This window comes from Molossus molossus, unplaced genomic scaffold (assembly GCF_014108415.1).
Source record: "Molossus molossus isolate mMolMol1 unplaced genomic scaffold, mMolMol1.p scaffold_m16_p_2, whole genome shotgun sequence".
NCBI lineage: Eukaryota > Metazoa > Chordata > Mammalia > Chiroptera > Molossidae > Molossus > Molossus molossus.
In genome coordinates, this window is record NW_023425355.1 from 142,429,568 (window position 1) to 142,450,755 (window position 21,188).

The 21,188-nt window shown below is 40.4% G+C and overlaps 1 protein-coding gene across 1 annotated transcript in view; it reads left to right on the plus strand.

Annotated features, from left to right (window-relative positions):
* Positions 1-18,980: 18,980 nt before the first annotated feature.
* The window catches only part of ARHGAP6 (Rho GTPase activating protein 6), a 458,118-nt gene continuing 455,910 nt past the window's right edge, over positions 18,981-21,188 (plus strand). Inside the window, exon 1 of the mRNA XM_036270639.1 lies at positions 18,981-19,844. Within this exon, the coding sequence (XP_036126532.1) occupies positions 19,266-19,844 (579 nt within the window). The 5' untranslated portion in view covers positions 18,981-19,265. The remainder of the gene's footprint in view (positions 19,845-21,188) is intronic.

Here is a 21,188-nt window from a genome sequence, read left to right on the forward strand (position 1 = left end):
GAGGGCAAAGCTCATTTTCCTATATATCCTAAGATCACTGGTGCATGTCTTTCATGGAAAAATATATAAATATTTTGGTTTATTTCTTAGAATTGTCCCGCTCTTCTCCATGCCAAGTGTTACTTACATTTTCCACAGAATAAGTGTGTTCAACTTCAAAAGAAGCACCATTCATTAGAAATGTTTCCATAAAATCACAACTGGATTCTTTGAAAGCCGCAGTGTGAAAGAAAGGCAAGGCAGTTCACAGAGGAGAACAAGTCCTCAGTACCTATGATGCATTGTGTATATATGCTATGCAGGAAAAAAATATTGGTTGGCCATGATGGAATTAATCAACTTTCTGAAGACCAGTTTCCTTTCAGAAAAAAAAAAATTCTTGATGGAAATTTTTTGTAGAGAATTTCCCCAGAATTGTAAAAATAAATGGAAATATTATAATGAATTACTCCTTATAGACAGAAACACTTGAAAAGAAAGAAATTACAGTATGAATTATGATCAATCAAAAATAGTTCCTGTTTTCTATCTACTGATAAACCTACCAAATGACAGGAAAAAAAGTAATAGGAATAATTGTGTTTATTAATTTAAATACTCATTGAGTGTTCACCATGTGTCAGGCACTTTACCAGTATTAACTCATTGAATTTTTATAATGGCCCAGGAGTAAAGATGGCTATTGTCCCAATTTTTAGCAGAGGAAATGGAGGCACAGAGTTGGTATGGAGCAGAGCTGGAATTCAAACTCATTATGCATGCTTGTTGCCCTTCACTCTATTGCCCCTCAGTTATACTTTGCTATTTGTATGATTTACTGGATGGTAGTCCTTGAAGAAGAAAACAATGTAAATTTTCTAGCAATGTAGCATTCTGCAGCCAGCCATGCTTATACCAGGGGAACTGAGAAAGCCTTGTCATTTGTCATCTCTCCTTGCCTCTCTCTGCACACTTTCTGAGAGGGTGCAAACCCCTTTGCAACCTGTCAGCTTGCAATTTCCAACTTGCCACGCTTTTTATTCCCCTCCCTTCCCATGTTTCTATTCCTAAAAGCCCAATTGGGTAAAGAGGAAACAATCAGCGTTGATGAAATTTCTTCCCCTTACCCATTCTCTCAGCTCTCAGTCTTTATTCTAAACAGTTATCTTTCTGGGAACTATGAATTTATGTCTGAGTCTCATAGATAATTGGGCTAAAGAACCTGGCCCTAGGATGAATCTACTGATATGCATAAATTTTATATGTTCTAAGAGTCAGTATCGTCATTAATCTTGCTTGCTTCAGCCTCACTTTTAAAAAGCTTTTCTCTGTCATGTCTAGAGTGCTGCAATACTCAGGAAATTCATTACAAAGCTGCTATTTTTCCATGTGAATTTTTTGTATAACTGCTCAGCAATCCTATTCAATTCCCCTTGTGGTTTCTGTGGAAATAATGAGGCAAATGGCTTAGAAATTGTGTTCTACAAGTTTTCCTTCAAAGCCTAACAAGTAATAGAAGTTATATGTTGAAAGTTTGCTTTGTAAGACACATATTTATTTTCTTTTAAAGACTGATTCTACTATTATGGCAATGACATTTGATATTTACATAGTTCTCACTCATTGTGGATGAGCCAGTGAACAAAGATGGCTGACATGTCAGTGGAATTTTATTATTGTCCTCACTATCAGACTAACAAGCAAAAGGAGCTGAGGTTATTTAGATATTTGACCAAAGTATCATGGTTAGTTGGAGTCAGGAGTAGTTTCTTGGATCTTGGAGTCATGTTTAATTAGTCCATTTACTGCTGATCATTTGAATTTCCTTGGATGTTTATCACCAAGAAATCATGATATTGGGGGCTGATCTTTAGAGGAAAATATCTCAAAAGATTTGGGCAGATGAAGAATTCAGGTGACACTTATTGAGGTCTTGTGGATCTCCCCCTCCCCCCAATAGATAGTCCCCTTGAATATTTATTTTACTTCCCCAAAATAGAGTGTTTTATTCCCCCCTTGAGTGATTGGGATAATTGTAGCTCTGTTGACCTGGCTTCAGAAAACTGGAGAGGATCCTGACTTTCATGTCAGCACCAGTTTCTGGACCTTTTCAAGTCTTGTATTTATTTAAAAGATGATATATTTTGAGGTCAAATTAGTCTAAGCACCAAATTTAGGATTTTGCAAAAGAAAAAAAAGCACAAGGGCAAAGGTTTGCAAAACCTAATACGAACAACAATGTTTGTATAAGGTTTTTTAAGAATTAGTGAAAACATGGGAGGTCACTGAAACACTGCCCCTGCAGGGCTGTGAACCCAAATGACAGCAGTGTCTGAAAGCATGAGAACTAGAAAGCGAACATGCCCTTAAAGGCAAATGTAATGCAGGATGTCAGCCAGTGGCACACATGCCAAAACTATATTTAGTTCTGGAAACTATATTTTGAGTGCAAGTGAAGTATTTTTACAAAGAACATTTAAAAAATCATAGAAGTACTGTCTTTTCAGAGAGATTATAGATATGCAGGCTGAATAGGAATACCTGGTGTTTTAAAGGTAAGAGTCACTGCATTTACCTCAAGGCAAGTGATTAAAACTTCTAACAGGTATCTTAAGAGAAGCCAGACTTTGCATTTCTCATAAGGACAGTGAAGTATGCCTTTGGGAAAGTGTCAGATTTATTAAGGCTCACCCTTTACTTGGCCTTGGTTACTCCTAGTAGTTAGGGTCACCACCATTTGCCTTGGGTTATTGTCTTACTTTGAGTTCTCTTCAGGCAAATAGAAATCAAATTGGCTACCACGTTCTCAGAAAGGTCTTTTTCATCACTGTAGCCAAAGCAGCCCACCAGCCCCACTGTTTTCTACTCTTTAAATTTTTTTTTTATGCTAATCCTCCTCACCCAAGGATATTTTTCCATCGATTTCCAGATAGAGTGAAGGGGAGGGAGGGAGAAAGAGAAAGAGAGTAAGAGAGAGTTAGAGAGAGAGTGAGAGAGAGAGAGAGAGAAACATTGATGTGAGAGAGACACATCAATTAGTTGCCTCCTACATGATTCCAACTGGGCCTGGGGATTGAACCTGCAACCCAGGTATGTGCCCTTGGGAATTCAACCTAGACCCTTCAGTCTGTGGGCTGATGCTCTAACTGCTGAGCTAAACTGGTCATGGCTGATTTCTACTCATAATAGTACATACTAGTTCTTGAAATTATATATGAACTTATTTATGTATTTGTTATGTGCCTCCCTTTACAAATTGGTAATTTTTTTTTATCCTCACCCAAGGACATTTTTCCATTTTTTTGTTCAGATAGAGTGGGAGGGAGGGAGGGAGGGAGGGGAGGAGGGAGGGAGGGAGGGAGGGAGGGAGAGGAGAGAGAGAGAGAGAGAGAGAGAGAGAGAGAGAGAGAGAGAAACATCGATGTGAAAGGGACACATCGAGTGGTTGCCATCCACACGACCCAACCAGGGCCGGGGACAAACTGCAGCTGAGGTATATGCCTTTAGCAGGAACTGAACCAGGGTCTCTCTGGACCACAGGTCGAAGCTCTAACTGCTGAGCCGAACCGGCCAGAGCCAAATTGGTAAATTTTTTAAAGGTAAGGACACTTTCTGTTTGCTGCTATATTCCAACATATAAAATTCCTAGTACATAAATGATTGCTCAATATTTGTTGATTGTCTGACTAGGGGTATAAAGACATGTTCACCCATTTTGGAGTGAAATATCTGAAGAGATGCTTTGAAAAGAATTTGGAGGCTTAGACCCACCTAATAAAAACTGTATCTGATTTGGGTCAGACTAGTCAGGACTTCTGTGCCAAAGTTTCTCTTTATAAAGGTCATGTGAGAAAGTCAGTATTTCCAAGGTATACTGTGGTTGCCGCCCAAGAGGGGCTATATATTGAGAGAAGTTTCATTTCCCTCATTATTTTAGCAGTAGAATATGAAAGCTGACCATCCCTTCCCTCCAGAAACCAGAAAAGTTCTTTCTCACCAGCAGGTTACTTTCACTGGGATTTCAGTCTTAGAAGATGAAGGTCTCACTGAGTTTAATGCCTTCCTTTAAAAATCTGATGATCAAACAACAAGTGTCTCCAAGGATATAAAGAAAAGAGAACCCTGGTGCAGTGTTGGTGGGAATGCAAATTAGTACAGCCACTATAAAAAACAGTATGGAGGGTCCTCAAAAAATTAAAAATGCAACTGTGCTGTGACCCAGTGATTCTGCTTCTGGGTATATATCTGAAGAAACCCAAAACACGAATCCAAAAGAATCTATGCACCTGATGTTCATTACAGTGTTATTTAAAATACCAAGATATGAAAGCAACCCAAGTGCCCATCAGTAGACAAGTAGATAAAAATGATGGTACATGTATGCAATTAAATATTACTTGGCTGTAAAAAAGAATGGAATCTTACCTTTTGTGACAGCATGAATGGACCTAGAGGATATTATGCTAAATAAAAGAAGTCAGTCAGAGAAAGATAAATACCAGATGATTTCACTTATATGAAGAATCTAAAGAATAAAATAAATTAACAAACAAAATTGAAACAGACTCATAGATACAGAGAACAGACTGATAGTTGATGGGGTGGGGGTAGAAGACTGAATGAAAAAGGTGAAGATGTTAAGAAGTACAAATTTGTAGTTACAAAGTAGTCACAGGGATATAAAATACTGCATAGGGAATATAGTTAATAATATTGTAAGAACTACGTATGGTGCCAGGTGGGTACTGCAAATATCGGGGGTATCACTTTGTTATGGATATGATTGTCTAGCCACTGTGCTATACACCTGAAACTAAAACAAAATAATATTGCATGTAAACTGTAATTGAAAAATTTTAAAAAAATTTAAAGTTGATGATATTCTGCATTAGATGAATAATGTGAGTTCGTAGAAGAGAAAGAAGCCAGTCGACCACGGATTAGATCTTTTCAAATAAAGAGCCACCAACTAAACAGTCTTTGGGGCTCTGGGCTGTCCAGAGCTAAAGAAGGAGAATCAAGATCCCTTTATCCATTGTTCTGTTCCTCCAGGGCAGTTTTGGATTATGTTTTATCTGGCCCTCTCATTTCCAGTGTTTTTAATTTGCCTTTTAAAACAACAGTAAATGTGAAACCAGGACACTAAAGCAATCTGTGAAAACAAATACTTTATCTTTCTGGAAATCGATAATAATAAATCCATCTGGCTTCTTTTTAGAAGTCTTACTCTCTGGATCTGGTCAATCATTGGAAAATCCCATAAATCTCCTTGGGGAGTTCTTTTTTACTAGCAAGATTCTGACTCAAAAGAGCAATCTCATCATCACTGTGACTATTTCTCCACTAAGTTAAAAATGTATCAAAAAATCTCTTTTAGTTATAGCCAATATATATTTTGGAAAATATACTTATTTCTCAACCAGTCTCAAGTGATGCATTCACAAATAAGAGATGAGTTCCAAAACTAGTTTTAACTGTGCATATTCACCTTGTTTCCCAACAAATCTTTAAGCAGACTTTAAACAAATATATATAACTCAGCTCTATTTGCCTAAATTGAGATAAAATGAACTGAGCTGAAGTGGCAAGAGCATACAGTTGAGTCAAGACAGTCTCTTCAATAAATGGTGTTGAAAAAATAGGACAGCTACTTGCAAAAAAATGAAGCTAGACCACCAAATTACACCATACACAAGAATAAACTCAAAGTGAATAAAAGACTTAAATGTAACTCGTGAATCCATAAAAATTCTAGAAGAAAATGTAGGCAACAAAATTTCAGACATCGTACGCAGCAGAATTTTCACTGATACCACACCTAAGGCAACAGAAACAAAGGAAAAAATGGACACATGGGACTACATCAAACAAAAAGCTTCTGCACAGCAAAAGAAACAGTCATCAAAATTGATAGGGAACCCACCATATGGGAGACCATAACTGCCAATGATGCATCAGATAAGGAATTAATTTCCAAAATATATAGAGTACTCATACAACTCCACAAAAGGAAGACAAAGAACCCAATTAAAAAATGGGCAGAGAACCTAAATAGACACCTCTCCAAACAGGACATACAAATGGCTAAGAGACATATGAAAAAATGCTCAACGTCACTAATCATCAGAGAGATGCAAATTAAAACAACAATGAGGTATCACCTCACACCTGTCAGAATGGCCGCCACCAGCAAATCATCAAACAACAAGTGTTGGTGAGGGTGTGGAGAAAAGGGGACTCTAGTACACTGCTGGTGGGAATGCAGACTGGTGCAGCCACTGTGGAAAACACTATGGTGTTACCTCAAAAAATTAAAAATTGAACTTACATTTGACCCAGTGATCCCACTTCTAGGAATATACCCTAAGAAGCCTGAAACACCAATCAGAAAGAATATATGTACCCCCATGTTCATAGCAGCACTATTTACAATAGCTAAGATCTAGAAACAACCCAAGTATCCATCAGTAGATGAGTGGATTAAAAAACTGTGGTACATATACACAATGGAATACTATGCAACTGTAAGGAAGAAAAATCTCTTATCCTTTGAGATGACATGGAGGGACCTGGAGAGTATTATGCTAAGCAAAACAAGCCAAGCAGAGAAAGATAAATATCACATGATCTCACTTATTTGTGGAATATCATGAACTAAACAAACTGATGAACAAAATTGACCCAGAGACAAAGAGGTAGGGTACAGACCAACAAACCCCAGAAGAGGGGAAATTGGGGGGGAAGAGATAACACAGAACTTATATGCATGCATGCATAACCAATGGACATAGACAACAAAGTGGAGAAGGGGTGGGGGGGATGGGGTATACGGTGTCAATGGGGTAAAAAAGGAGAAACATCTGTAACAAAAACAAATTAATAAAAATAATTTTAAAAAATTAACCAAGCTGAAAATGGGTAAATTTTTATGATATGTGACTTACATCTCAATAAAGATGTTTAAAAAAAGTAAAATAAGTTGGGCTGGTGTGGCTCAGTGGTTGAATGTCGACCCATGTACCAGGAGGTCGCCTATTCGATTCCTGGTCAGGACACATGCCCAGGTTGTGGACCCAATCCCCAATGGGGGACACGCAGGAGGCGGCCAATCAATGTTCTCTCTCATTGATGTTTCCATCTCTCTCCCTCTGACTTCCTCTCTCTCTAAAGTCAATAAAGGAAAAAAATTTAAAAAGTAAAATGAGCTGAATTAATGTCACATATACAATTCAGAATAACATTATGGAGGGTGACCTCAATGTGTCAGGTGGCAAGAATTCTGGCTCCATTAATTGTTCATTCATTCACTCATTTATTTATATTTTTTATATTAGTGAATGCCTATCTTGTATCAGGCACTGTGGAATACTCTGGAATGTAAAGAATAAATGGAACACAGTTCCTTATATCATGGACCTGTCACTTGCCATTTGTTAAGTAAAGGGACTGGATGCTGTGCTTCTACTTGTATGAGTCTCATTGCTGGTGGAGGTCTAACAACTAGGTCAAAGAGAAAGAGATGTAGACTAAATGCATAAAAAAATGTCTAGGCAGCTACTGAGATGTAAGTACTTATTGTCAATATAGGATATTGTGTTTTTATTAGAATTCAGGATTTTTGAAAAAAAAGTTTATGCAATCAAGTAAAAGTTGATTGTTTCCTCAAATCAGGCTCTCAAGTAGTTTAAACATATTTTTTCCATTATCTTAACAGTCCACCTTGTGTCACATGCTTGGGCCAAATAGATCATTTCTTGGCCCTCTGCTTTATCAGATCAATCTCCATTTAGAAAGACACTGTTTGCTCCAGCATGCAATTTGGAAATGCCCCAAGGATCATCTGGCTCAAGAACACTGACTTTTCATTGATGACAACTCATTTGGGCAAAAGGAGCTGTTTTGAACAATGAAAGGTAAGAGCAACTTTTCATAACCTTAGAACCCAATTTGTCAGGATTGACTTCCCTTCACTTTATAGATAACAATAATTTGATATACTTACCACCACCCTAAAGATATCAGGCAAATCATAAAATGTAAATAAAAGCCTTCTACTCAACTTATTATTTGGCACACACGAATCAAATTAAACAGCTTGAATATGTTCCTTATAAGAGTACTGTGTCTAGTTTGGGGCTTCAGAACTTAAGAGGAATATGCAGTACATGAAAAATGCCCACAAGAACACATTGAAAGCACTAGAGAGTGATACTAGAAAAAAATTTAAAGATTTACCCTGAAGAAAAGAAAGCTAGAACTCTTTAAAAAAATTTCTTTTTCTTTATTGATTTTAGAGAGGAAAGGAGAGGGAGAGAGAGATAGAAACATCGATGAGAGAGAGAGATCATTGATTGGCTGCCTCCTGCATGCCCCCCATTGGGGATCAGGCCCAAAAGCTGGGCAGGTGCCCTGGCCTGGTATCAAACCTGTGACCTCTTGGTGCATGGGTCGATGCTCAACCACTGAGCCACACCGGCCCAGCTAGAACTCTTTTAATAAGTGAAAATATGCACAAGAAACAGAGCCATGGCTGTCTAATTTCCATTTACAAACAGAATATGAGAGGCAAGTTCAAGTTAGGGATATGATATTCCTGTTCATATTTTATGATGATCGTGATCTTTTTGCTTTTTTTTAGCCAGATTCAGCATTCATAAAGTGTAGTGGGAATTAGATGAATTTTGATGTTGGACAGATATGGGTATGAATCACTGATTTATAAAATAGTAGTAAGAATATTCACGTCACAGCAATATTGTATAGAAATAATCTGTGTAAAGTTTTTGGCAAAGAATAGGTGCTTAGGAAATGTTAAGCCCTTCTTTCCTCCTTCCTCCACAACTGACCCCCACACCCAGACACCCCCAGTCCTGGCTCTGTGTTCTACATTGGGTGAATGAAAAGATTAGCATGACTTTTCTATTCGTCACACATCTTCCATAGAAAACATATTTATAAAACTCAGTTACTATTGTGTGTTGTGCAGTTTATTGACTTCAACATTGGCCAGCTAGTTTGGGAAAATCCTGGCTCGACCATTTACTAGCTCACTTAGGCAAGTTTTTAACCATTTAGTGACTCAATTTACTCCTTTGGACAATCAAGATAATAACTACCTCGTCAAGTTGTGAGGATTAAATAAAATGTAACCCATGTAAAGCACTTGATAATATACTTAATGTATATTAAGAGTTGATTATTATTACTATTTTTGTTATTAGGTGTTTGATTTTATGATGGTGCATGCAGATAGACAAGTCTAGACAAGCCATACCATGTGCCATGTTTCTATAATTCATGCTAATACATTTTATTAATAATAGGTAACAGATATTATGTGTTTGTTCTATGTCAGAAAATATACTAAATGCTTTACATCTTATAGCTGTTAATTCCATGTATCAGAGGAAGAACCGAGTCTCTGAAGAATTAAATAACTTTGGTCAGTCTGTTCTCTCTCTCTCTCTCTCTCTCTCTCTCTCTCTCTCTCTCTCTCTCTCATACACACACACACACACACACACACACACACACACACATACACGCACACACCTAGGACTCAAAGTTGAGGATGTCCAACTCAAAGGCCATGCATTTAATGAAATATCAATAGTTTTGATAAGCAATGCCTACATTATTACTGCTTATTTCAGCCCATCCACTACAAGTCAAATTAATAAATATACCTCCCACTGATGCCTGAGGCTAATTCCAAGTTTTCTGAGACACAGAGGAAGAGAGCCATCAGGGACCTGAAGAGCCAAAATTCAGATGAGGATACTGGGGCCAAGAGCTCAATTTATGGTTATTGATTGAGCTCTTATTCCTATGTAATATGAGCTGTTCCAGCACTGAGAATATGTGGGGAAACCAATCAGTGACATCACTGCTTCATGAAGCATACAATCTTTGGAATGTCAGAGCTTTAACATACATAAATTGCACTAATGAATACCATAAAGTTATCATTTTGGTAAGTGCTATCATGAAGAAAAAGTCTGAGAGTAAGAGAGCATATAACATAAACTGCCGGAGAATTCAAGGAGAGCTTCTCAAAAGAGTGATGTTTAAGCCAAGACCTGGAAGGTGAGTAGGGATTTATTTTGCACAGAGTTGACTAGGCTAGTTAGTAGCTGAGCCTTTACTAACAATTAGATCTATAATTCTCATTCCTGGGTTTTCCGCCTCTGCTTCTAAACCTTCCACAACTTAAGCAGTTTGCATTTGCCAACCCCATGACACTGCTTGATGAAGCCATTTCCATTAAAAAGGGGGGAAACCCCTAAATTTAGCTCCCTGTTCTACAACCTGTTATTACACTCTGTGAATGCCTTATTTTTATTCGTGTATCTTTAAAGGGGGTGGGGGTGGGAGCTCTTTGGTATGTCTCTAATCTGTGTCACGCCACAAAGCAGTGAACTGTGAAAAATACCCGAGGAATTCCCAATAAATTGTACAGGAGGCAAATGAAGGGCATGCAGCTATGAACTTGAGCAGCTCTGCTTTTTCAACTGGATCTCTGGAGGTTCTGTCTAGAGAAAACCTACTGGGCTTTGGTTTTCCATGTCTGTTGAGGAGTTTGATCAGCTTCCATCTGTTCTTTCAAAGGCATTTCTCTGGAGCCTGTTCTAGCATTTGAATTCATTTGCATCTCAGGTGTGTGCTCAGCCGCTTTAATGCAGAGTGAATTAAACACCAAAAAAGGTAAACTAAAGCATCACAGCTCTCCAGATTTGAGTTTCTTTCTGGCTTGCGTCAGTGATACACTTCTGTGTGCCATTAATCAATTACAAAACCAAGCCCCAAACACTTTTATCGCAACAAATGTACAGAAAGGAAGAAGTGTTCCAAGGGGAAAAGTGAACCATTCTGAAAGAGAGTTAGAACCAAGTGTGATACCTAGCTGCAGCTAAGCTCCTGCTATGACAGTGATGTCACTGTGCTTAGTACCCAAGCAGGATGTCTAATCAATTAATCATTCTTTTCCTTTCTTTTAAAATAAAATATTGACAAACATTCATTTGCCATTCTCTTTCCTTATTTTAACATTGTCTGAGATTGCTCTTTGATCAATCAATTCCTTGGCTCTGGGTTTTATTAAATTGTTAGAAAGAGCCCTGGCCGTTGTGGCTCAGTTGGTTGAATATTGTCCTGTGCACCGAGAGGTTCCTGGTTTGATTCCTAATCAGGGCACATGCCCGGGTTCCAGGCTCATCCCCATTTTGGGGGTGTGCAGGAGGTGGCCAATCCATGTTTTGCTCTCTCTCTAAACTCAATAAAAATATTTTAAAAAGTGTTAGAAAGAATGAAAACCAAGCTGTGGCGTGCTATGCCTAAGAAATGTGACAAGTTACCACAAACTGGGTGGTTTAAACCAATAGAAATGTATTCTTTCACAATTAAGGGGCCAGATGTCCGAAATCAAGGTGTCAGGAGGATTGGTTCCTTCTGGGAGCTCTAAGGGAGAATCCATTTCATGCTTCTCTTCAAGCTTCTGGGGGTTTCCTGTAATCCTTGGTATTCCTTGGCTTGTAAACAAATTATTCTAATTTCTGTCTGCATCCATTTTTTTCACATGGCCTTTCCTCCTGTGCATGCGTGTCTATCCAAATTGCATCCTATCTCTTTTAAAGACACCAGTCCTTGGAATTAGGGCTTACCCTAATACACTAATGCAGTCTGACCTAATCTTAACTTGATTCCATCTGCAAGGACCCCATTTCCAAATAAGGTCATGTTCACTGGTACCATGGGTTAGGATTTAGACATATATTTTGGGGGGACACAGTTGAATCCATCACAAGAGGGAAAAGCTCTGCTCTCTAGTTCTCCCTCCCTTTCTAACATGACTAAAGGTTCAACCCAACCATTACGTGGTGCAAGAATCTAGTTGTCAGTGTTCATACAGCATTAATAAAAGCATACCCAGGAGGTGATGGGAGTGCTCTGAATCTTAATTCTGCTGGCAGTTTCATAGCTACACATAGCTGTCAAAACTCATTGTACAGTTTATTACATGTAGGTTATTTCTCAATAAAGTAGATGAGAAAAAAATATAGAAGCCAAGTCATAACACCAGTTTTTCTCTTCCCCTTTCCTTTCATACCCCACCCTATCTTGTCACTAGAAGCACATGTTTGACAAATAGGTTCTCCCATTTCTATTCAGTATAGAGGAGTGAAGATTCTGGGGGGAACACTGAGCATTTTAGAGGGAAAAATCCACATTATTTAGTTACTTTTAAAAATTAGAAATATTAAAAAATGTTTAGGTTATGAAAAGTTTAGAGTAATTAACAAAATATTAAAAGTTGTTTATATCATTACATAATTCTTCATCCTCAAAATTAGTTCTAAAACATATGCTATGGGAAGATGTTAAAACTACTTTAAGTAACCAAATCAGCTGAACCATATACCAGGTTCAGATGAAATTAACTTACTTTGAGACTCCAAGTACACCTTTATCCACAAAGACAGAAGAAAGTGAAACTAACAAAGGAGTGCCATTAGCACAAAGTGCATACAGTTGTCCCTCACCACTTCGCACTTAGACTTTCGTGGCTTCACTCTATCGTGGTTTTCTCAAATATATTCATTAAAAAGTTGATCGAGACAGTGAAAATGATACAATGTGTGCTCAGTTGTCTGAGTCAATTATACACCCCTGTATTATAATTAAAATTAAAATTACTGTACGTATGGACTGTAGGCCTATGTAGTGAGGTACTGACAAAACCTCACTAAAACTTGGGGAGAGTGGCGAAAATCCCAGCTATAACTGTTCATCAGGTTGACCTTGGGTCTTTTTGTAATAATTTTATGCACACAAATCATTAACAAATTAGAAGGTTTGAGTAGGTCTTCTGGGTGTCAGATCCAGTGGACTTGCATTAAGGATGGTCCTTCAATATATCTGGATTCATAAAATAATTTAAAATTATATATTTTATATAGATTATATTAATAACTCCCATAATTATGCTCATTCCCTCCAGAATGTTTTGTGCTAAGCAGGCTGCACACATTAGGTCAATTACTCATCTCCATGTCTTCTGAAGTGGATATGATTTTCCAGATGGAAAGTGAGAATGAGAGCTGTTAAGTGATGTGCCAAGGTCACAAACTAGATATGAAATTAACAAATTAAAATCCATTCAGAAGGGTCCCAAAGCACTTCCAACTTGAATAGCTTCTTAATCTGCAATTCTAGTCCTGCAAGAGTTAGAGGTCAAGGTTAGTTCACATAGATCTGAATACTAGTTCTGCCACTTAACTAGGGGGTGACCTATGGGTCTAGATCTTGGTTTTATTCATCTATAAAATTGGAAGTTAAGTATTATAGTTTTGTGTGTGTGATTATTGATTTGGATAGTGCATATATGATTTCAGCCCAGTGGCTGCTATACAGTAAGTTCCAACAAGTATTAGTTGTTTTTTATATTGTTATGATTAAAGGGTCAAGACCAAGATGTCTGAGCAGATGATCTTGAGTATAACACTAAATTCAGTTCAACAAACGGTTTAGATATGTTCAGCACATTTTCCCTTCAGTGTTAACATAAGTTTTTTTTTCCTGAATATCTCTTTTGTTATTATAATATTAATTTGTTCTCTAAGGTGGAGAGTGAAACTTACATCTTTGTCTTCTCACATCATAGTACCAGTTAGGACTCAAGCTCTCAAATAAACTTGTCTTGCAAATCATATTCACCTTCTGGAGAATTACTATGACAACACTTCCATCTTTAGAAAATGATCACTGTTTCTCAATACTGGGTTGGTGTTTAAGAATGTGAGTTGTTACTAAAGAATTATTCTAAAACTGTAGATTCACCTCCACTAACATCTATCAATTGCAGTTTAAGTCTCTTGGCAATTATATTCATTCAGGGAGATCCTAGAATAGGAATCTAAAGAAACATTCTTAGTTAAACTGCAAAACATTCCTTGCTTACAACCAAGAAGTAGTTCGGTCATGGGGCAATCTGGCTAATTAATGTAATTAGCATTCTTAAACCCTGTAAAAGTTGTCCACACACTTCTCATCTAGTCCACATAACACAGGTTAAACTCATGTTCCTCTTTTCATATTTCAGGAGCTTAGAGGAAGAATCCTTGATTTCTTCTATGGGAGAATAAGATGCTGTGACCTGTTTACCCCACATACCATTCAGAATGTAGAAATAATACCAGAAGGGTCAGAATCTGCTTGAGAGACACAGGCAGGGTGAAACAAAAATCAGTGATGCTGACTAAAGTTGGGAGCCAATCAGATAGAAGTCTGAAATATTATATGGCAGCAAATCAGGAACTTCAGTGTGATTTGGGACTATATAAGCAATGGGATAATATAACAAACAAGGGCAAAATACAATACCCTAACCTGAAATATTGGACCTCAGAACTGAAAAGAAATAAGCAACTGGAGGAAATCCAGAGGAGATCATCTACAATGATGGTTTTAAAGCAAAATATGAACTTTATAGTGTAGCCAAACCACAAAGTCAGACCCAAGGGGCATGATAAAAATCTACAAATAGCTCAAGGGTCTTAACACCAAGGGAAAAGAGGAATTTTGGCTGGAGATAAGAAAAATTTCAAGGGATAAAGTTAAGAAAAGGGAAAGTTAGGTTTAACAGACTATAGTCTTTGGTAGTAATATGTATGTGTTTGTAGAACAGTGTCTCCAAGGAATAGAAAGAAAACTGATGAGTTTTGTAGGATCCTTGATAAGATGGTACCTTGATGTCAGACCAAGGACTCTAGAACTCTCATTAGAATATTCTTGTGCCATGACCAGATGGAACAGATATTTTTTATTGTAAATTTCTAGGATAATTACAATGGAGAATGAATAGTGAACAGATTGTTCTGTCCTTTAATAAAAGGTGTCCTAAGACTTTGATTAACTTTAGCTCTGAGGAAAAATGAACAAATATGGACTCTAGTTTTCAATACCAAATACCCTAATAAAGGAGCAAAGTCTTAGAGACCTGATTTGTAAAGTATATATATTCCAAATCATTTAGTATGTCTATACTGCCAGTTACATTGATTCTTGAGCAGCCTGATGAACTGTAAGAAAGATTCTGGGGATCAGTGTAACAATACCAGCCATTTTTAAATTGGTAAATGAAACCCAGATCTTCCTTAATTAAGTTTGGCATAAAATGACAGTCAATCAGAAAGGCCAATGTGAGTAGATCTATACAAGCAAAGGGATTATATAACAAATGAGTAAAATAGGATGCCCTAACTAAGAATGAATGAATATACCATAAGCCACAAGGACTGAAAAACAAACCTAATAGCAATCAAGTTGGAAATCAAAATAGTTTTTAAAATTTTTTATTTATTAATTTGTTTTTGTTACAGATGTTTCTTTTTTATTCCCCATTGACATCCTCATTCCCTTCTCCCCCACGCCATCACCAGCTTTGTTGTCTATGTTCATTGGTTATGCATACATGCATGTAAGTTCTTTGGTTTATCTCTTCCCCCACAAAATCCCCCTCCTCTGAGGCTTGTCAGTCTGTACCCCACCTCCACGTCTCTGGGTTTATTTTGTTCAGCAGTTTGTTTAGTTCATTATATTCCACAAATAAGTGAGATCATGTGACATTTGTCTTTCTCTGCTTGGCTTGTTTCACTTAGCATAATACTCTCCAGGTCCTTCCATGCTATCTCAAAGGATAAGAGATCTTTCTTTCTTACAGCTGCATAGTATTCCATTGTGTACATGTACCACAGCTTTTTAATCCACTCATCTACTGATGGACACTTGGGTTGTTTCCAGATCTTAGCTATTGTAAATAGTGCTGCTATGAACATCGGGGTACATATATTCTTTCTGATTGATGTTTCAGGTTTCTTAGGGTATATTCCTAGAAGTGGGATCACTGGGTCAAATGGCAGTTCAATTTTTAACTTTTTGAGGTAAATGCAGACTGGTGCAGCCACTGTGGAAATCAAAATAGTTTTAAAAATATCATTTAAAAATCCAAATAATTTTCTTATAAAATCTTTCCAGAAGGGACATTACATTTTTTCCCTGTGTTTTAAAAACACATATACTTACACTGGGTTTTTTAAAAGGAGCCTGAACTTAATTTTATAAATGTTTAAAACAACTTATTCATTGTTTCCAACTGTGAGGCAAGCCCCAGGCTAACAGAGGGTCAGGACCCCTTGGAAACAAGATGATGAATGAACTGGATGAGTCTGCTCTAAGCACCAAGTGCCAATAGAAATGTCCCTCTGCTCATTGGCTCTCTAACATCCATGATCAAGAATGTGTATATTTGTGCCTGGAGGGCATTCTTATTATGGCAGGGTTGCATTTTCAACCCCATGGTCATCATATGGACTTAGAGAAATAGAACATATATGAATCCTAAATTACATTTGCTCAACCTTGAGTTATAAGTGATTCTATGAAGTGTGACTTTGTTAACCAGCTACCTCAAATGCCAAAATCCAATGAGGCATAGCCAATTTCATGCAATGGTATTCAAATGGTAGAGACATTAAGTGTTTTCATTACTGGTGACAAATTACAAGGTATTGTTAGTTAAGAAAATGGCAGGCAAGACCCGCCCTCTTTTACTTCTAATGTGTCTTGTTTGAGGAGAGAAAAAAGCAAACACCAATAATCCCCAAATGTAATTTGGCATGTGTAGACAGGCAAGAAAGGAAGTGATTTTAAATGCTGTGCCTCTCCACAGTACACCTAATGGTCAGTCACTGAAAATACTGACGTTTCAGGGTGAGAAAAGATGGCTAGCTGTGTAATAGAAAATTTGTATCTCATTTGGTCTTCAAGCAGCAAATACCTCATTAAGTTACTGGAAGGAGCTCCCTGGGTGCAGCCTTACCCACAGCATTTACCAAAGGGGGGGGGAAGGTACATCAGAGATCCTGGGGTCAGAAAGAAGCCCTTTGGGAAGGCATTAAATTTAATTAATTAGATTTCATGACATGCCTTCTTCTAGATAGTAGAATATCTAGGAACCTCGAACACACTTTTTATTTATTTCTTTTAATTTTTTTTTTTTTTTATCCTCACCGGAGGACATTTTTTCATTTTTTATTCAGATAGAGTAGGAGGGACAGAGAGAAAGAGAGAGAGAGAGAGAGAAATATCGAGGTGAAAGGGACACATGGAGTGGCTGCCTCCCACACGACCCAACCAGGGCCGGGGACAAACTCCAACCCAGGTACGTGCCCTCAGGGGGAACCGAACCCGTGTCTCTGTTCCGAAGGCCGACCCTGTAACCGCTGAGCCAAACCGGCCAGGGCTCGAATACACTTTTTAAAAAGTCAGAGAAAGCAATTTTCCCCCTGAAAATTTTACCCCTGAAGTTTTCCAAAATCAAAATTGGACATTTCCGATATATACACAACAAAGCAAATGTTTGTGTCAAATACCTGTATTCATAAGTTCATTGCAAATTTTTTCTTTAATAAAAGAAATGGTAAAGGAAAGTCGCCTTTACATTTGTGTAAAATCCTCTTCCCCTTGAAGTAGTAAAGGGCAGCCCGAAGACAGTTACATAAAGCACGCCGGCATTTCCAGCGTTATCTTTGCTCTCCTTAAGGAGATGGTTGTAAGATGTGTTGCAGAACTTGAAGTGTTACGTCAAAAAGCCCTCTGAGGCAGGAGAAGCTTTGCATTTGATAGATTCCAAGACTGGGACAGTAGCGGGAGAAGCTGCTCCCAGACTGGTTTCCAAGCAGGGAACACTGACATCGCCAGCATTTTCCAGCCTCCTAGGAATGTGGCCCTGACGTGCTGCGCCCAGAGGCGTCCCAGAGCCAACCAGAGACCCATCACTTTGAGAGCGCCAATCTCTGCAGCCTCTCGCCTGCTCCCCTCCTGAAAGCGCCTGACCCCATCAGGCCTCACTTACCCCTCCTCCTGGAGTTCATTTTCGCAGGAGGACATCCCCTCACTCCCCCAGCACTTCGTAGGTGCCACCTCCAGTCCATTTGAACTGAATCTCTATCCTTCCTTTTTAAAAAAACAAAACAGCAGTGATGGGGGGTAAGGAAGGCACGACATTTAACTTCAACTTCAGAGCAACCGTCTTGGGCTGCCCATCTGACACCAGTGGGTGGGGTGCAATCTGACACTTCCTTTCCTTTCCAGAAACGTGAGTGGAGCTGGCGCCCCCCCTCGACCTGGGGGAGGGGTGGCCCAGGAGAAGGTCCAAACTTCCGTCCTCAGGGCTTTCTCCCCAGGAGACCTGGTATCAGGGGCGGCTCCCAGGTTGGGCGCCTGGAAAACTCCAGGTTCTGCTTTCCCCTGCCCCTGGCTCCGCCTCAGCTCCAGACCTGGCTTCCCTCCCGCCCTACCGGTCCTGGCTGCCCCCTTCCCCCTGCTTCTAGCCTGAGCGTGCGTGCGGAGACATCTCCGCGCCTGCCCTGAGCCCAAGGCCGGGCTGCGAATATCAAGAGTCCCTCCGAGCGGAGCATGGAGAATGGGTACCCGCCCCTGGGATTCTCTCCTTAGTTCCCTGACCACTGCCGTGAATTTTCTCCCATCATAGCCACTTAGTCCTTGGAAGGCCCTGGGCGAAGCGGGCTCCGTGTTCCCACTTTGTGGCAAGACTGGCACCCTGCGGAACCTGGAGCTTGGAGACATCCTTGCGACTAACCAGTTGGAGGAGTGGGCGCAGCCGCCAAGTGAAGGACAGACACGCAGCTTCAGGGGCCCCAGGAGACCGTGACTGTTCGTCCCCGCGGCGTAGCCGTGGAGCCCAGCTCCATCGCTGGAGGAAGTTCTTTTCGCTGCCCTGGGAGCACGGACGCGCCCTGGGCGCACGCCCAGGAGACCTCCTCCTCAGCCCCCCGCAACCGTCCTCAGGGTGCGAGGAGGAGCTTGCTGTAGACTTCCAGGCTGCCCAGAGCCAGGGAGCAGGAGCTCGGAGTCTCCTTCCTCGACTGGGAAGGCGGAGTGGCGCTGGCGGGCTGGAGCTAGGAACCCAGCGAGCGCCTGACCTTCCTCCTCTTCTTCTTTACCCCATTCGCAACGTCGGCTCCAGGAGAAGGTTCTAGCCTCCGCAGTAGGTCCCCCGACCCTTTTCCTAGAAGGCTGGTGATGTATCTCCTACTTCTGCCCCCACCGGGGCACTTGTAGTGCGCTGGTGGCACGTGAGCCTGGTGCTGTCTTTCACAACTCTCTGAGCCTGGCAGCATCTCCTGAGCCCCCCTTCTTTCCGCGCCCCAAATCTCCAGCATTCCGAGAGTGAAAAGAGGGTGGCCCTCTGGCATAGCTCTACCGAGATGTCCGCGCAAAGTCTGCTCCACAGTGTCTTTTCCTGCTCTTCGCCGGCCTCGGGCGGCTCGGCCTCAGCCCATGGCTTCTCCAAGAGGAAGCTGCGCCAGACCCGCAGCCTGGACCCGGCCCTGATCGGCGGCTGCGGGGGCGAGGTGGGCGTGGAGGGCGGCTCCCCGGGGTCCACCCGGGCCCGCCTATGCTCCCCGTTGCCCCCAGCCGAGGGCCTTGGGGCCCGCTTGGCGTCCTCTCCCTGGGGCCCACACCCCCGGGCCAACCGACTCCCACCCCCTAGACCCCTCTGCTCATCCTTCTCCACTCCAAGCACCCCACAGGAGAAGTCGCCCTCTGGCAGCTTCCACTTTGACTATGAGGTCCCCCTGGGTCGCAGCGGCCTGAAGAAGAGCATGGTCTGGGACCTGCCTTCGGTCCTGGCTGGGCCGGGCAGTGGCCGCAGCGCCATCCTCTGCTCCTCCGGGGGAGGCTCCAACAGCATCTTCGCTTCTCCCAGGAGGTGGCTCCAGCAGAGGAAGTTCCAGTCCCCACCCAACAGCCACGGCCACCCCTACGTCGTGTGGAAGTCTGAGGTAGGGTCTGGTGCTTCGGGTCCTCAGGGCCCAAGGATGAACACCTGGGCAGTTCTTTCATTTCATCACATTTTCAGAGCCAGGGACCCATTGAGGGGTTTTCATGGCTTGGCTGTTCCTCTTTGGCTGGTGAATGGTTCCTGGAAATGGGCCGTCCCTAGTGGCCACACGTGTGTGTCTTGTTAGGGCTTCTTGGCTCCACTTGAAGCAGTGATGGGAGGTTGAGGAAGACATGGTGTTCTTCTTTACTGTTTGAGCTACAGGCTATTTTAAAGGGTCGTCTTATCCCTTCACCAAAAGTTGATATTTTTAGGAACTCAAATGATCTGTTTCTCAGGGGTGTGTAAGGATTAGATGGAATATGTCTGCCATCTGGTTGTTCTACAGAGAACTCAGGAACATTTTTCTGGAGGGTGTTGTTGATAGTGTATGTATATAGTTATGTGTGTTTGGGTAGCAGAGAGGAGTAACTACTAGAATTCTCTAGTTTTGATATATGTTTTTCTCCCTAAAGTTCTAATTTAAGAACTCTGTGGTATGGAGTACTAGTTTGGGAAATGGTATGGGATGTTAGTTTGGGGGGGGGGGCTCTGGTTAAGGGTGAGAAAAATCATGGAAACATGCCCAAATTCCACAACTGCTAGTTGTCCTTATTTCACTTATTTCATTAGTGAAATATAAGTGAATCAGGAATCATTAATACATAAGGAACTCAGAGGGAGCTGTTTGGTCCCTTTAAAATGTGTGCTGTCTGGTTAGGAAGAAAGGAGAACAGAGCTATGGGGAAACTGTGGTTGACCGGTACTTGGAAAGCAGCATGCTTTAGAAAATAAATAGTAGTTGTTTTTAAAATGAACAACTCCTATCTCAGTCCACAAACTCTATAGATTTGCCTTGGATCTTTTTCCATAAAGGAAGGGAGATTCCCAGTTGTAATTAAATATTTTAAAGTACAGTTAGAATTACAGAAATGAAATATAATACCATGTAATTGCTGGAGATTTAGACTAAATAAAGGAAACAGAACCAAGAAAAACAGTTTGAAAATAACATCCAAGATCATACCTCACTCTGTTAACATGAGATAACTATGAGATTTTGGCTTTGAATAGATTGCCTTAAAAAAATCAGCAGTATTTATCAAAAATAGTAGTATCACATACTAATAAAATATTAGTTACTGTGTCCAAGTAACTGCTGCTGTTGGGTCAGGAGGATGAATTACCAAAAGTAACAAACATTGCTGAGTGTTCTGCCCATTTTAATGAGAAAGATAGGCAGTAGAAAGAAAAGTCAGGTCAGAGAACAAGAGGTTTTCTCCAAACCAGGGAACTCAGCATTAGA